Below are 16,398 nucleotides of genomic sequence, written 5' to 3'. Positions count from 1 at the left end.
TAAACCATGTTCTGAGGAATTATATCTTATTTAAAATACACGTTTAACCTAACTCAATAAAAATATATCGTATCGCGTATGGATTGAAATCTGATTTTCAAATTCAAATGTTAAAGTTGATATTGATTTATACGTTTTTAAAATTTCTGATCACGTTTGACAGTACATTGTCACATATTTTCTCCCTTTTTAGTTTTTTTCTCTACCACACAGATTTTTTGTGATTCCATTGTATCATGAATGTCAGAAAGTTGCTCGAACTGCACATGTTCGTCACTGGTAAATGCATTGTATGCAAACGTGATATTCAAGTTTAAGATACACGTGATATAATAAGCATTTATTTCGTGATATTTATATTAGTTTACATAAGAAAAATGGGATTTCAAGATGCGTTAAATTATGCATTATTTACAAATCCAATTTCTTCAGGTGCTGCTTCATATGTTTGGAATACTGCTAGCTCTGTAAGTTACACATTTCTCTAAAAAGAGTTACATTTTTGAAAAAAAAAAAAAAAAAGATGTTTTGTTTTATCCGTAAAGTGCCTAAATATTACTTGGTTTTATTGTACAGTTGAAATTATAAAATTATTGGTATTGGTAACTTTTAACCTTTCATATATCTAAAATACAAAATTGTAAATTTCATGATATCCAATATTATAACTGTTTTTTATAAATAATATGTCACTCACAATTGGATGTATTTACTGATTTGTTATTTGTCTGATACTGGTCTTTAAATACTAAAATTTAAAAGAAAAGTCTATCACAACAAAAACCAAATTTTTCAATTGTCACAACAGCAATAATAAAATTTTTTTTAGTAACTTATGAAAATAATAGGCTTCTACGAAAATTTAAAATTAACATATCTTTTTCCTTTAATTATAAAATTTACTATATAAACACAATAATTTATATTTATGTAAATAATAAGTTATACACTAATAATTGTATCTGCCCATAGGTGCAAGGCTACTTAAGGCCTCAGCCAAAAGTAGAAATAAAAATGTTGCCACCAGTACCTTTATGGAAGTTAGCTGCAACAACAGGACCATATGTAAGAATCGCAGCTCTAAGTGGTGCAGTTGCTGTTGGTCTTAGTGTCTACAGCTCTCAAAGTAATTTATTTTATGTATACCTTAATATTTTTTGTTATGCAAATGAAAAGTTCTAATAAGATGATTTTAATTCATTATCATTTTAGAGCAGAATTCAATGTCAGACGATAAATATCAAGTTTTTACACAGCTTTTTGGACCTGCAAGTCGTTTTCACTTTATCCATACTTTAGCATTGTTAGGATTACCACTGTGTAGAACACCATCTTTAGTATGTTGAATTTAATATAATGTGAAGAACATCATTAAGTTATGCCTAATATGATATTTATTATTTTATCATTTAGGCAGCCACATTCCTGTTATCTGGAATAATGTTATTTTCTGGAACATGTTACTACCATGCATTTACAGGTAACGACAAATTCAAGGCTTTAACACCAGTAGGTGGAGTATGTTTTATATTAGGATGGTTAAGTATGTGTATTTAAATAAAATATTAAATGGTCAAAGAGGTCAGAAAAGAAACTGACAATGTACTATGTACTATACAATGCACAAATTAATTATTTTGTTAACATACTTATAGTTTGTAATAAATTACCTGTTTATAATTTGAAATGTTTTTTCATTATGTAATGTAATGCATGCTATTTGTAAAAAATGCCGATTAGAAAAAATGTTTTATTAGCAAACACAGGTGTGTTTACGTTTATTGAAGACTACAAAAAAAATCTGATCTGAATAAAAAGTAAAATCCATCCGTAGTGATGAATCGTTATAAATATATCTTTTTATAGAATTATCGACATAAGGTTTAGATTTTATCCTAAATCATTTATACATTATACAATGAATCTCTAAGTCTTCGTCTCTTGAACATATTCGTTTACCATTGATTTGTATCTATGTATATATTGTGTATTATATTATCTGGTGATATTCGTCATTGTATTAGAAATGTAATGCAAAAATACATATATGTAACTTGATTTACGTTAATCATAAAATAGCGAAATTATGAAATACAAAAACATTATATGGCGACTGAAACAATACAGACTTGAAATAACATTATGGTTTATTTTAAAAATTAGTTTAAAATGATGATTAGTACCTACAAATGTAATTGCTAATTCGTCAATTAACTCTCTTGTTTATATAAAATTAAAAATCAAAAATCAAAAAAGTGATGTATATATATTGATCGTTTTAAGCAATGGTACATAATATAAATGTAAAACAAATAGTCGCATGTAATTTTCTTTCTTTATACTTTTGATCAATTCGAATTCTCACAGTTTTTTGTATAGAATCACATTTCTCTACAGAGAGATATAAGAAAGCAAATGTACCTTGTATAATCCATTTGATACACCAGCTTCGCTGACTTTTTATATCCATTTCTATTTCGTAATATACATTTGTCGTACATTTTTCATAAACAGATATTTTGCCTGTAAGTAAGTGGATATAAGAATTGTCTTCGATTGACATTATATTATTTTACGATGACTCGCAGTCTGGCGATGCTGGCTGCACTCTTATACGGCTAAGTAAAGTATTAATTGGACTATATCTTACCTAGAATAAAAGTATCAAATAAGTTTAACTGGTGATACATCGAATGAACTTAAAAATAGGAGAGTGTTGCACGTCAATTCGCGCAGTGATCGCGTACCCTGAAAATCAAGCAGCGAACATACGAGATCGATTTTACGAAAATAAAATGATGGTCATTAAACACACTATTGCATTCGAAATTATCGTTTTTTTTTGTGTGATGATGAAATGTGAACCACTTCGTTTTGTGGCGAACATTCTTTTGCTGATTTTAGCTCGTGATTTGTTTGCGAACCGTTGTGAGGCGTAAGATTGGCGATTTATGGCGATGCCAAATGCACCACTGATATAAAATTTCACTTATAGCTAGTAAACGTCCCCTCAAACTAAATTATTATTTAATTAGTATAGAGTTTTATAGCAATATCATTTTCTCGTTACTATTATATAAAGTATTTATATATATAGATTTGCGTATATTAAACTATATTTACAACTGTTTTTTTTATTAATTATTGTAACACATCAAAGATAAGTTTCCTAGAACAAGGCTGCTCCCACGCTACCTGGTTCGTAATACCACAAGGAGGAAACTCGTACAGAGTAGGACTAATATCATCTTTGCACTTTTTCTGGTACAATATATATGTATATATATCACAATCGAAATTCATAAATAAAAAGGTAAACATCAAATTAAAATTTATTAAAATGAATTGTCGCTAAACTCAGGAAAAGGTAGTGTTCGAAAAGAAAAAAAATATTCATATAAAGTGCCAAAAAACTGCGATTACTGAGTCTTGAACAAAACGCGAGTCTGTTTTCGGTTTTTAATATTTTATATGGTGTTTGAATAATTGGTCTCAACCTGGGCAATGCGATAGCAAAAGAGCAAGTGGCGCGCCGGTTTTCCATCCGTTTCTAGGAAAGGTGGAATGAATGTTGTCCTTCTTGTGCAGCAATTCGTAACTTTTCCCGCATTATTTCTAAAGATGTGTAATCGGGCAGTTTTAAGTAATTAACACAAGTCATTACGGATGGTAGGAAGTCATCTGTTTTCATAGATGGGTCGAAAGTTTTACGAACTATCGTTAATGGTGGCGTTAAACTCTTAAAACCTGTAACAAATAAGCGAATAAGGTTTAATATTATTTTCTATCATTGATATTATGACACGTGGATACAAAGAAGTATCAAATATTTACCTCCAACTGGTAATCGCGGAGAACCTGTGACGAATTGAATGAACTGCCTTTGCTCTTCACTGGTGTACTGAGACATAACTTCAAATAGAAAACGAATCGCACGAGAATCTGGTGTGTAACCGTGATCAGTTCTACAACACTCTGATAGCGTTTTCACGTCCCATTGGCCACCTGTTTGTGCATGTCCACAGAACACAGCTTCGAGTTCTTCAGGGAAGAACAGCCTTAATTGAGATGGAGGAAAAACAGACTCAAATCCTTCCCTAAATGCTTCCATTTGTCTGAAGACACCTTCGTATAAGAACCAATGCACTACCAACTGGAAAATGTATAAAATAACAATATTTATTAATTCAATGCCGTTTAAATGGATTTAAATTATGCAGTAATTAAAACTACCTTAATATACTGATCCAAGTTATAAATAGTAACAGATATATCACTTCCGCCTTTCTTCAATTCGATATTTTCGTAACCCGGTAATTCAAACACAAGGCCAAGATCCGATATCAGACAACCATCTAAAGCTGATGATTCTATCAGTTGTGCTTTCTCGTGTGGCCTTATCGTCTGATCTTTCTCGATTGCTTCTTTCTTTATAACAATTTCTTGAAGTCTACTAAGTGTTCGATGTACATCAGGACATACATACGCTAAATCAGCTAGTGTTAATGTATGTTCTTCTCCCAGTAACCAACGATAGAAAGTTAAACTGAATGGCAAATCCAACTGGAAAAAAGGTTATGTAGAAGTACATGCTTTAGTAGCATCTTAATTGCATTACAAATAAAATAAAATAAATGATACTATACCATTCTTGAATCGTATATCGCTTTCGCCATGAACTTGCCAAGAAATTTGAATTTCGTTTTCAGTTTCGCAAGATGAAATACTTTCGTATTCCATGGAATTGGCATTGGGAAGAGTCCTTGGATAACATTTACGTATCCAGCTTCGGTAGGACTTGAACTACCGTGCCAAAGCTCAAGATCAGCACGTTGTAATTCCTGAGAGACTAGAGCATAAAATTCCAATGTTGGCCCAAGACCGGTACCAACCTATAGAACAACTTGCGTTAGATAATACGGAATTTGTATAACGAACGATAAATATAAATGAAGTGAGATATAAACCTCGTTAACATATTGCACTTCAAGTAAGGCTTTACTGGACGCCAAGTCTTGTATAACTTGTTCTGCTTGTTTAAGAATATCAGTTCTTGAAATAGTTCGTTTTCTCCGTTCTAAGCGTGGAGTAACACGTTCTTGACTATCTGATCCTGATAATTCTGGCGCAGAATCTAAAAGGCGTTGCAAAGCTCGATCCCGATCAAATGATGTCGCATAAAGCAACAATTGCCTCGTCTCAAATGGAAACAAGAATGGACTGCAAGTAGTTAAAAATATATTTACTTTACAAGATTCTCATGAGGGAACTATTGTTAGGGATGGGTTTCTCGAAACGTCGAAACATCGAAACCTCTCGATACCTAGAGACTTCGACCCAAAATGTGATAGGTTCGAGAGTTTCGAGTTTCGAAAGATTCAAGAGTTTCGAAATCTTACGAAGTTTCGGATTCGAGTTTCGGTTTTGACCCACCTCTAATTATTATTGAATTTTGGAATACTAACCACACTGTAGCGATTTGTTGCAACCATAATGGTAAATTTCCAGTCATAATCACTAAAGGATCTTGCAGCTGTCTACTAGCTTTTGCAGCTATTTTATTGTTAATGAAGTCTTGCGGAGAAAGTAGGCTTACGCTCTTCAAATGAGGAAATAGAATACCCCAATGACGATTCAGTGCGTATAAAAGACGCAATAGGCACAAACCATCTAACGAAGCATCGGTAATGGTAACTGAAGGTGGTAAAGTGGGAGACAAGTAGGGATCAAGTGGACATCGTTGTGGAGGGACTGTTCCTTCGAGCCACAAACTATCTTCTTTTCGTTTCGAACTGATCTTTGTACTTTTTCCTTTACCCTTGCGGCTGCTACCCTGTGAACTTGAGCCTGGTTTTGGTGACGGCGTAGTTTCTTCCTCTGGTACCGGCCTGAACAATACAAAAATTGAATACAAGATGTATTACATTATGTAATACGATTTTCATTTTCAGAAAATGAAGCAAAAGTACCTGTAATAAATTGTATGAGTTTGTACCCATACAGCATCATGACCAAGTGGTGGTTCACCATCAGCTTCTGCTTCAGAATGATCCATTCCAGAACAACCAAATTGTCTGACAGCTTGATAGACAGTCATATTGAAAGGTAACACTTCATCCCCGATTAAGAATTGGAGTTTGTGCTTTGCCGATCCTTGACTTATAACTACCGCTGCCTGGAAGTTAAGCTGCATCAATAACATTACTCTAAACTAAAAGATTAATTGGAAAGAATGTATGAAAAAAAATAATTACCAATGTGTCGTCTATGTCGTCTTCGCTGTTATCGTCGTCACTAACCATAGATTCCGCTTCACGTATTCTACCATATCCACGAACCATTAAATAACGTTCAATTGCTTGCACTAATGCAAGAGGATCTATTTTGACAGTACCCCCTTTCCACTGTTTTAAATTGTTACAATCTGGATGTCGTTGGAGATTACACTATAAAGCATAACACATTGAGTAGAAACATCTTACACTAAAACTTAATGATAATGATAAATAATCTAGAAATGTCAAATATGTATAGTACCTTAAGTTGATGTGTATTGAAAAACTTAAGAGCGCTAGTACCTCCACGACCAGCACCAGATCCTGCTGGTAAGTCATGTACCTTCACAGGAAATTGTTCCAACTGTGCAACACAACTGTTCAGTTTCGCTACCAGAGCACCAAATGCTCCAGGATTAAGATCTTTTATGTCGTTATCCTGTTGCATCTAAAGGCAATATTTTATAAAATTAAATCGATTCATAATACGAAGTTAAAAAAGGATGTTCCATTAAAGGTAGATATGATTCACTTACAGTTGATTCTGCAAATAGTTTCCAAAACATACGAAGGCGATCATAACGATTACCAGGGGCATCTGTAGTAGTGAGGTAGTTGAGCAGAGCTTTAATAAGACCGCTGTAATTCATTTCGAACGGAGATATATCACTTTCAAGTACTATATCTCGCAATTCTGTGAGCGCTGATAACATTTCATCCAATTCCTAACGACAATACATGAATTATTATTTCATTTAAAAACTATAAAGTGATACACATTCATTTATATGTACTTACATTTGATTGTAACCGTTGTATAGCGGCAGTAAGTCTGGAAAGGACTGTCATGGCAGGATGTGTGCAAGGTGCATTATCCTGATACCGTGTCAAAAATTGAGCAGCCTGTTCACGAACCCAACCTTTAGCCTTATCTCGATTACCTCCTGTCAAACTCGAATTACTCGGTGGCTTTGACAAACTTGTCGATGAACTTGAATCTCTTTTGTCGCTAGTGGAACTTGAGGATGATGATTTCCGAGCCCATCTAGCAGGGTTAAGGTTGCCTAAGAAACGATTATTTTTAGGGGCGAAACCAGTGAACAATGATTCAGGTTGCTGAGTTTGTTGTGGTGCAGTACCACCTAGTCTGGAGAATCGACCCTTCTTGTTTTGTCGTTTCCTTTTCAAGACATCCCCGATTCTCCTAATAAATGTTTAAGAATATAGAACATCTTTCTCGCGCGATACTTTTATTCTAATGTATTTTATACTTACAAATGAGCACTTTGTGGTGTAGTTACATCCTCTACCGTAGAGTTCAACTCATTTTTAGAGTGAGTTCCCTCCACCGATGTAGACAGATTCAGTTTTAACTGACACGTTGCAATTGAACCGAATAGTATGTTACCATTCGTTGACGGAGAGGCAATTGGTGATGTGGCATTACTAGAAGACAATATTGCAGTGGAAGAAAGTGATGTGTTTGACGGACCTGGCTGTGGGCTTGGTAACGATGTACCTGAAAAATTCATAAATAAAATCGTTATATCATTTGTTAGAATGACTTCAATGTAAAATTAATTATGAGTGAATTCGTCAAATTACCAGAGGGATACTTGGGTGGCGAGACACCAAGAGGTACTTCAGGATCAGCTAGTTGACGTATTTGATGTAATACACCCTCACGATGAAAATGAACCCCAAACACTTGTGGTAGCCTTTTCATTAATATACTTGCCATCTGCAGTGCCCCAATAACAATTCGCAAATCTTGGGACGCCAGCATACCCGCTATATGTGACGATACTACTTGGTTCTTTAGGACATCCTAAACAAATAATAGAAATTAAAGATTTAGATAACGTATAAAAGGAAATGCAACAGCTTCCTGTTTTTTTATACTTACTTTAAGTAAATCGGTAGAAGCATAGTACACCATACGCAAAAGAGCTCGAAGACATTTACATTTTACAGCAGGACCAGCAGAACTGCTATAAACTTCATATAATACAGAGAATAGAGTTCGAATAAAAGACACCAACCATTCATTTGTTTCAATTACTGGAGGTACAACATCCATGCTAGAAAAAGAAGATAGAGTTCAATAAAATATACATGCTTAAATATAATTATATCCAAAGTAGTTACAAATTTTTTACCTTGATGAACAAGTAGGACTTTTGCCTTCTGTAGGATGAGTATTCACTCTACGGAAAATGCTTCTCGCTACTCCAATATCTTCATTGATTTGTTTCATTAGAGTAAGATCTATCGTGTAAGTCCGTCCTAAAGAAGAAAGACAAATCTCATCCTCGCCATTCTGAAATGCCATCTGTAAAATAAATTATGTTAAACCAACTGCTTTTAATATTTTATATAATTTGATTGGTGTATTCTGATGACAATACCTCAATAATTCTAGAATCGATGGTACTAAATGGATGACAACAATGTCTTTCATCACGCCATTCCCAATGAACGTTTTCTTGTTGATTACTGGTCTTTTCGAGTAAACTATTTACACTAAATATACCGTCTGTTGGTAGTGGAGGCATGAGTTCCTCGATCAAACATGTGATTTCAAACCATTCTTGAGGCGAACGCGGCACTAGTTCTACATCCTCTGTTTTCACTTCCAATGATCCAGTTAAAAGATAGCTCAAAGTGAAAGCTATGTTTTGTTGCAGAAGCAGCTGTGCCAAGTCAGGACAACGATTTGATATCACAGAGAGCATTCGTAATACAGTTATGAAATTACCGATGCTATTTACAGGTGGTGTAATCATAAGCTAGAACACAAAGAAGTGTGTGTAATATTAACAGTTCGAGCATCAAAAACAGAGTTTTGCTACATAATTTTCAAAAATTACCAGCTGCTGTAAATTTTGAAGGAGCTCTGCATTGATAATTTTATGTAAAGTTATAGGATCATGTTGAAAACTATCGACTAAACGACTAAATGCTTGGCAAACACACTCGACGCTCTTTTTGTCTTGATTTGTCAGTCTACTCGTAAGTAAAGGCAAACTGTCAGCTACCAAGTGAAAGTCATCAGGATGAAGATTTTGGCAACAGTTTGCTGTAATTGTTAATGCAGCTCGTTGGGCCGTAATGTTAAAGAAATCGACAAATTTTAAACACGCCGATACTCCTCCCTAAAAAGGAAAAAAAAGTTAATATGTAACTAAATCAAATCTAAATAATATTTAAGATAAACGATAAAGAAAAAATTTGAGAAAGAGGACGCGGTGCTTACCGCGTGTAAAATAGTTTTACTATGTCTCCGTGATAACATAGCTAATGCTGTTAAACATTGTTCTGCTACATCCATACATTCAATAGATTCTAATTTCTGTAAAAACACTGGCACAGCATCAACTACAACTGTTGATGATCGAGGTAGAGCTTCCATCATATAAGTGAGAGCACGGCACGCATGTGTCATGATTACAAAATTGTGTTCTATTCCAAGTAAATTAATTAAAGCTGCAACCACTTGCTTCACTGGAAAACCAGTTAATGTATCTTCATTTCCCATGACAAGAATTTCACCCATTCCGATAACAGCTTGTAACTGTTCCCCTTCATCGTCGACAGCTTGCAGACCAGCCAAGAGCTGTTGTGCTTTAGCAGCTAAAATTACAATATTATGTTACAAAGACGATTTGAGATAAAGAAAGCAAGAATAACAAACATCTTTTATAAGTTCTTATCTTATCTTATAACAATTGTGAATATTTTTCATTAAGTTTAACAGAATAAAGAAGTTTAGTACCAGAACTTGCTCCCATGCTTCTATTCAATAAATGTTGCATCCGTGATCCTAATGCACCAAATACGTGAGGAGGTAAACCTCTAGCTTCCAATAATGCCTGTAACCTTCCAACTTCTCCATCGTCACTTTCACTATCTCCGGTAGTACCTGACATTCCGGATGGCCCTCCACTCGCTAATTAAATAAGTAAAGATTTAAATTTAATAATAAAAATAAAAATCTAACATTAAAGCATTAAGAAAATTCTAAAGAATTTACCAGTAGCAGATGTAGCAGTAGATGCTGACTCGTCTTCACCTGTTGCTGTCATTAACTGATTGCCAGGAACTGTAGATGTAACTGATGTTGGAGTGGCACTATTTGTTACGGACTCAGTTCCTGACATCACACTTCCTACTCCTCCAGACCCGCCTTCTATCACTGCTTTTCGTGCACGTGACGAAGAGCGGTGTCTGAAACAACATTTACGTTAGAGTCATGATAAGGGTACGGTGTAACTTCTAAGATATAAGTATTATTCTTAATATGCTTTAAATACCTGGAGCTTGAACAAGTGCCCGTTGTAGAGTCTTTTTTATGATGCTTTCCTGAAGTTGGCAGTTCTTTAGATTGTTCACTGGATAACTTTGAGCGAGTACGGAGTATATGCTTGTGCGTAGGATGAGGGTGTGTAGGGTTGGCAGTGGCGGTGGCAGACACAGGTGGATTGGCAGTGGCTGTTGTTGTAATGCCACTAGTGCCTGCCCCGTCATGTGCCAACGCCCCCCCACCACTCTCCACAGAATTGCTGGCTGCGTTACCCACTCTGATGCTGGACTTCACACTCAAAACTTGACTACTTGTACTGCTACTCGCACAGGTTGCACCACCGTGAGATTTTGATCCTAAAATGTTGAAACATTATATTATAATTATAATGGTTAGAGAACAATTTTAATATTTGCTATGATTTTTGAGTTTCTTTTTCGAAACCTTATTGTCATCAGAGTTTATTATCATAAGAAAGAAAAAGATACTAACATACATGTGTAATGCTTCTAGTGCACATGAAACATGTTTTATATGTACTATTTATTATGTTTGTTATGCATAATCAATTGAAGAATCAAACATTCTTGAAAGTTGTAAGTTAATAGTAAATATGCCATGAATTTATAACACAGTATTTACATTATTTTTTATACAATCTACAATCTGGATAAGCATGTATTCTTGTAACTATATTTATATTAATTGCATACATGTTTATGTATGCCTATAGCAATGTTTTCCTTTGTTAAATATATAAAATTATACAAGACATGCTTTCTACTCATTTGTAGACATTATTTTGAAGAGTCAATTTAATGATAATTTTTTATTTAGAAACGAGATATGAAAAAGTATGCATTGCAGTACCAGTTCCTAATGATATCATAAAAAATTGCAATATAAATGTAAGTTATGAAAATCTTTTTTTTTAAATATAAAAATATATTTAGTGATTATAAAATGCTTCATTGGTGTTTGATTTTAATGTTTAAAAATTACAAGTAAATTGTTAAATTATTAAAACTCAAGTTACACACTGCTGTACGTATGTTCAGAATATGACAGCTATTCATTATTATTCAATATATTTTTTTCATCCTACTCTAGAACAATATTATGTAGCATACATATAATAAGATATTTTCTAAATACTTTTTATATTTATACACAAAATTGTATATAGTATCATGTACTGCATGATGCCTGAATCCAGTTTCCTTATACATATAAAATACATTTTTATTGTATAACAGTACTGCAATTAAGTATGTTACAATTACTTAATTAAAGATTTTAACATCAATTTAGACGCATTCACATATATGATTAACTTTATATCTATATTTTGATTTTGCACTATTTTTTTAAAAATATTAATAAATATGTGGTACATAGTAGAGTTGTATATTGAACTGTAAACAACCTAATTGTTTATCATATTTATAATGTGCTACTTTTGTGTTATAATTAGTTTCATACATCTTCATACCTCATGAAGTATTTTCAAATAGAAATGTAATCCTTAAATAATAGTTGAAGTAACAATGAATGATAGTAATTCAAATTTATATGTATTTTCATTATAAAAATTCAAATGGCACAAATATATTGTATAGTCACATTAAAACCATATTTTACTATATGTCTGGAGAAATAATGTCATGCATAAACCAAATTTGACATAAACAATTTCACTTGCCATTAAATGTAATACTTGCATATGGATGTAGGGAATCAATTTAGAGAGCAGATTTATAGCGAATTTGTATTTATTGAAAATATCTACTCATGGATTTGAGAGAAAATAAGGGGAAGAAAATGTAGTACGAAGTGTGTACTCCTTAGGCTTACCTTCTTGATGATACGTTTGTGTTGATATTGGAAAAAGTGCTTTGACAGCAGACACAAATCCTTCCAGACATTCGCTCATCCTCAGGCCTAATGATACAGTCTGATCTATGACTCTTATTTTGGTAATACTTTCTTTCTTTAATTTTAAGATACTTGTGAATCAAAACCTAATTTTACTACCCTATTCTTTAACCTACTACTTCAATAAATGAAGGTTGCAAAACACGTTGTTATGACACACGCAAGAATCCATTTTACTCAGCCATGACACTACATCACCATAGTACTCTGATATTATTCTTTGGAAATGTATATCCAAGTATCAAGAATGTTCTTTTTGCTTTCATTTGTTACAGATTTTATTTGAAACTACTATCATTTATTTGATCTGAGTTTATGTGTTTTGAAGTAGTTTAACAAATAATTTTGTTGTTTTAAAATTATTATAAAAATTCATTAATTTTTTTAAATACACTTTAAAGTAATTTAGTTGTTATTAGTTAACAAATATTTTATAAGCAAAAATAAGGAAACTAATAAAAAAGATTACAAAAATATTGCTTTACACCACAAGCAAATTAAATAATAAATATCAAACTTTTTGTTGATCATTATAAGTTATAAATTAGGCAACAAAATTAAAAACTTAATGAGTAATTAATATGCAATTCAGTTTTATCTATTATATATATACACATATGTATAGCATATACAATATTTATATATATACAAAATTATAGATCTTTTTAAACATAAAAATATCGTATTTATAACAAAACATTAACTGTTAAAAATCATGTATATATATGTATGTCAATTTAATGAATTATATAAAAACAGCATAATTAATTATAAATGTTATAAAATTCATTTATTATTAATTCACATGATTAGTGGCTTATTATTTATTGTCATTCTCAAAATTTATATATGTATGGTTTTTATTGTTGTGGATTATTAAAAAGAAAATATTAATGTATCAAATATTGGTTCAAACTATTTTTAAATTGTACTATATGTCCACTCAAATCACACATCACATCTCATTGCAACCAACACTTGTTAAAGAACAAAAAAGGTAAATACACTAACCTCTCCCTCTTGATGTGGATGGATGACTAGTAACTGGTGTAGTACTAGATGTTGGTACCAAGTTGTTATATGTTAACTCTTCTCTATTACTGTAACCAGTGGATGGAGATAAACTGTAACTGCTAGGTCCTTGTGATATGGCTTGTGGAGTTTGTGGTGTTCGAGAACGAGTTCTTGAAGCAACACAATCAATAGCCTTTAAATTTAACTCTGGTAAACTTGTTCTTGTACTACTACGAACTCTTGTACTATTTCCACTAATATTGTAATTTGATTGCTGAACTTTATGTTGAGGTCTCCAGTTGGTATCTGTGAAAAGTAATATTTTTATATTAAAACTGAAATCAATTTTTTCAAATACAATTTATAACTAATATTCTAACACAAATTATAAATTTTTATCGGGTTCATGGTTTGAGGGTCATTTGTGCCCCACAAGCACATCTTTGAACACTGGACTGTTAAGTCATATTACCTGCTGAACTAATTCAGGTGAGGGGCACAGATGTCTCTCAAAAGTACAAGGTACAGTTACAAGTATAGATACCTAGATATGATTCTAAGCCACTGCCATTACTTTTACGTTCATTCTTTGTTCTACCTTCTGTTTTAAACGAATCAGTTGAATGTTGATAAGATGAAGTATTATTGAAAACTTCAGACGATTGTGGGTCACCAATAGTTTGTCTACGTCTCTTCTTTTCTACAGTAACTGGAATGGAACCAGTACTCTGACGTTTTCTGTAACCACTGCTACCACTGCTAGAGCTCTTCCCTCTAAAGTTAGAGGTGTCTGCTGAAGCATTGGCCGTCTTTACAGACCCCCCTGATGACAACTGATCTTGTTGATCTGCCATAGATTAATCGACTCATGCCACTATTCTGTCTGTGGAAAAAAGATAATGTAAACATTACCACCCGCTTTACATAACATGAAAAAATTAAAAAGTAACAAAAAATATAAAATAAATGAAATCTAAAACTTTCACACCATAATTATTTTTATTAAAACTGAGAATTATCGTTAAATAATCAAAAACTCTATGCTATATAACATTATGTAATAAGGTCACAATGAACTAATGGAAATTAAAAGCAGAAAACCAACAAAATGATAAATAATAGAAAGAGATAATGTTACTTTCAATACTTTTTCTAATATTGATTATGCAATAAAATACAAAAATTAAAATGTGAAAATATAATAGGATTGTTACATAAAATGTTCTGACATAAATTCATTAAAATGAATTTGTTTGATCAAACACAAACCAAAAATATATTTACTTTGATTAATTCCATTAAGCATATTTCAAAGAAATAAAGCTATAAGAATCCAATAGAAATACGTTTATACGCGAAGGCGAAAATTAAAAAATCTGTACGCTTATCCAAATTTAAACAAAAAGAAAAAAAAACGTGTATGCCCTCTCACGAACAATGCATTGAAAACAAAAAAAAACATGATATCACGGTTCTGCCAAAGTGGATTAAAAAGAGAGCATATATTACGGTTAAACACGTTAGATCAATGCGCGTTCGGATAAGAAAAACGTAACTAAATATTACAACGAAGCCGATGCGCAATTAATGTTTTCCTCGACGGTGAAAGAGATAGTAACGAACCCAAGAATCATAACAAACACTACAACTGGTGGCCGTTTATAATATCGCAGGAACTGCAAAATTCTGCCGTTGACATCATACGGACCCCTTCCACGGTGGTCTAGGGCTGGCTGTGCTCGCGACAATGCCACGAATAGACACGGTGTACCGTAAGGATCTCAACGGAAGGCGCAAATAATTGTAACAAAGAGAGTGAGACTCGTAAGCTCGCTCGCCACCATTTGCTTGCGAACAAGTAATGGAGGACGAGTTCTTTCTCCGTCTCTTTCTCTCTCCTGTTTCTTCGCTCTCTCGTCACTGTATGACCTCAGGCCGAGGTCCTCGAAAAAGTGAATCCCACTTGGATATATGCAGGTCCCTTTCCTCGGGTCGAAGGAAGGGAGAGGAGAAGGCAAGAGTAACACGGTTATTGACAAAAGATTACCTGAATGTCGGATAAACATGCCCAGGGCATCGCGAGGAAAATGTCCTCTTGCTGATGATTTTTTACGAGCCACGACGTTTCTAGGTACATACGACGACGACGACGACGGCGACGGCGACGGCGACGACGAACGACAGAGAAATGGTTTCACGCGCACGCATGTACGTTGGTGGTGAGCGGCTATGTGCACAGGCAGGCACACACCAAAAAACACACCGAACGCACTGCCGAGGCACACTGAGGCAAATCAGCGGAATGCGACGGCTATCGGAATCGGGTTGGTTAGAATTGGGAAGCTGGAGGACGCTCCGCCCCCATCGGGAAACGTCACACAGCACAGTGTGAACCGAAGGTGCGTTCTAAAACTCGTTGCCCGCGTGGAGTGAAATCACAATTCATAACGCAGCAGTAGCAGCAGACGCAAAACCGGCGCGAATAGCCATCTTGCTGCAGCTTTTTTTGAATCCCGACTTTTACTTTCTCCTGTAGTCTACGATGTAAAATTAGCCGTAAACAATTGCTTCGATATTAATCGTAAACAGAATTTTTACATGCTTATATCTATGCACACGCATATGTAGAATGACTGTTCAGTACTTGAGGCATTTTTACGACAGTTAAGAGGTGGGTATCGTATACGTTGGCGTATTGAATGTGCAAACGTGCAGAGAACCTGTATAGAACCGTGCTTTTTAGTACGTGTACGCGTGACTGTACTTACGAATATGTATATACATGTATGAATAATGAGAAATATGAGAAGGTTATGTTAATGATGACGTACACTGTACGTAGTCTTAAATATGATCCAGAATACGTAAATG

General features: G+C 33.7%; 2 protein-coding genes across 3 annotated transcripts; one reads left to right on the top strand and one right to left on the bottom strand.

Annotated features, from left to right (window-relative positions):
* The first annotated feature begins 102 nt into the window (after window positions 1-102).
* Window positions 103-1,881, top strand: LOC143179937 (transmembrane protein 256 homolog). 2 transcript variants are annotated; one of them, XM_076379387.1, is made up of 5 exons: window positions 103-279; window positions 433-467; window positions 973-1,126; window positions 1,213-1,337; window positions 1,414-1,881. In XM_076379387.1, exons 1-5 carry the CDS (start codon window positions 237-239, stop codon window positions 1,555-1,557), a joined length of 501 nt encoding a protein of 166 aa, XP_076235502.1. In that variant the 5' UTR covers window positions 103-236; the 3' UTR covers window positions 1,558-1,881. The 2 variants fall into 2 exon arrangements, with proteins under 2 accessions (XP_076235502.1, XP_076235500.1); XM_076379385.1 differs by having other exon boundaries at window positions 172-467; window positions 1,414-1,880.
* Window positions 1,882-2,247: 366 nt separating this feature from the next.
* On the bottom strand, window positions 2,248-16,371 carry Ctrip (E3 ubiquitin-protein ligase ctrip). Its single transcript, XM_076379384.1, has 25 exons — window positions 15,575-16,371; window positions 14,072-14,410; window positions 13,525-13,833; window positions 12,433-12,519; window positions 10,589-10,934; window positions 10,309-10,502; window positions 10,051-10,224; window positions 9,532-9,908; window positions 9,146-9,430; window positions 8,684-9,064; window positions 8,435-8,607; window positions 8,182-8,356; window positions 7,881-8,103; window positions 7,551-7,794; window positions 7,074-7,479; window positions 6,812-7,000; window positions 6,538-6,723; window positions 6,255-6,446; window positions 5,970-6,175; window positions 5,466-5,888; window positions 4,968-5,220; window positions 4,647-4,892; window positions 4,234-4,563; window positions 3,835-4,153; window positions 2,248-3,747 (listed from the first exon to the last, which is right to left on the bottom strand). The coding sequence occupies exons 2-25, from the start codon at window positions 14,379-14,381 to the stop codon at window positions 3,551-3,553; spliced, it is 6,225 nt and encodes a 2,074-aa protein (XP_076235499.1). The 5' UTR covers window positions 14,382-14,410; window positions 15,575-16,371; the 3' UTR covers window positions 2,248-3,550.
* Between the last annotated feature and the right edge of the window lie 27 nt (window positions 16,372-16,398).

This window comes from Calliopsis andreniformis, chromosome 5 (assembly GCF_051401765.1).
Source record: "Calliopsis andreniformis isolate RMS-2024a chromosome 5, iyCalAndr_principal, whole genome shotgun sequence".
Lineage (NCBI taxonomy): Eukaryota > Metazoa > Arthropoda > Insecta > Hymenoptera > Andrenidae > Calliopsis > Calliopsis andreniformis.
Note: the sequence above shows the minus strand (reverse complement) of the source record. Positions and strands in the feature narration are given on the sequence as shown.

What these genes read in the sequence shown, in the direction of transcription:
- LOC143179937 (XM_076379385.1), top strand. Translation starts at nt 378, where the DNA reads ATGGGATTTCAAGATGCGTTAAATTATGCATTATTTACAAATCCAATT. An exon ending in TTTGGAATACTGCTAGCTCT is followed by an intron (nt 468 to 972) that starts GTAAGTTACACA and finishes ATCTGCCCATAG; the next exon opens with GTGCAAGGCTACTTAAGGCC. An exon ending in TGTGTAGAACACCATCTTTA is followed by an intron (nt 1,338 to 1,413) that starts GTATGTTGAATT and finishes TTTATCATTTAG; the next exon opens with GCAGCCACATTCCTGTTATC.
- Ctrip (XM_076379384.1), bottom strand. Translation starts at nt 14,381, where the DNA reads ATGGCAGATCAACAAGATCAGTTGTCATCAGGGGGGTCTGTAAAGACG. An exon ending in ACAAACGTATCATCAAGAAG is followed by an intron (nt 10,935 to 12,432) that starts GTAAGCCTAAGG and finishes TCAACATTTTAG; the next exon opens with GATCAAAATCTCACGGTGGT. An exon ending in ACGACATAGACGACACATTG is followed by an intron (nt 6,176 to 6,254) that starts GTAATTATTTTT and finishes CTTAACTTCCAG; the next exon opens with GCAGCGGTAGTTATAAGTCA.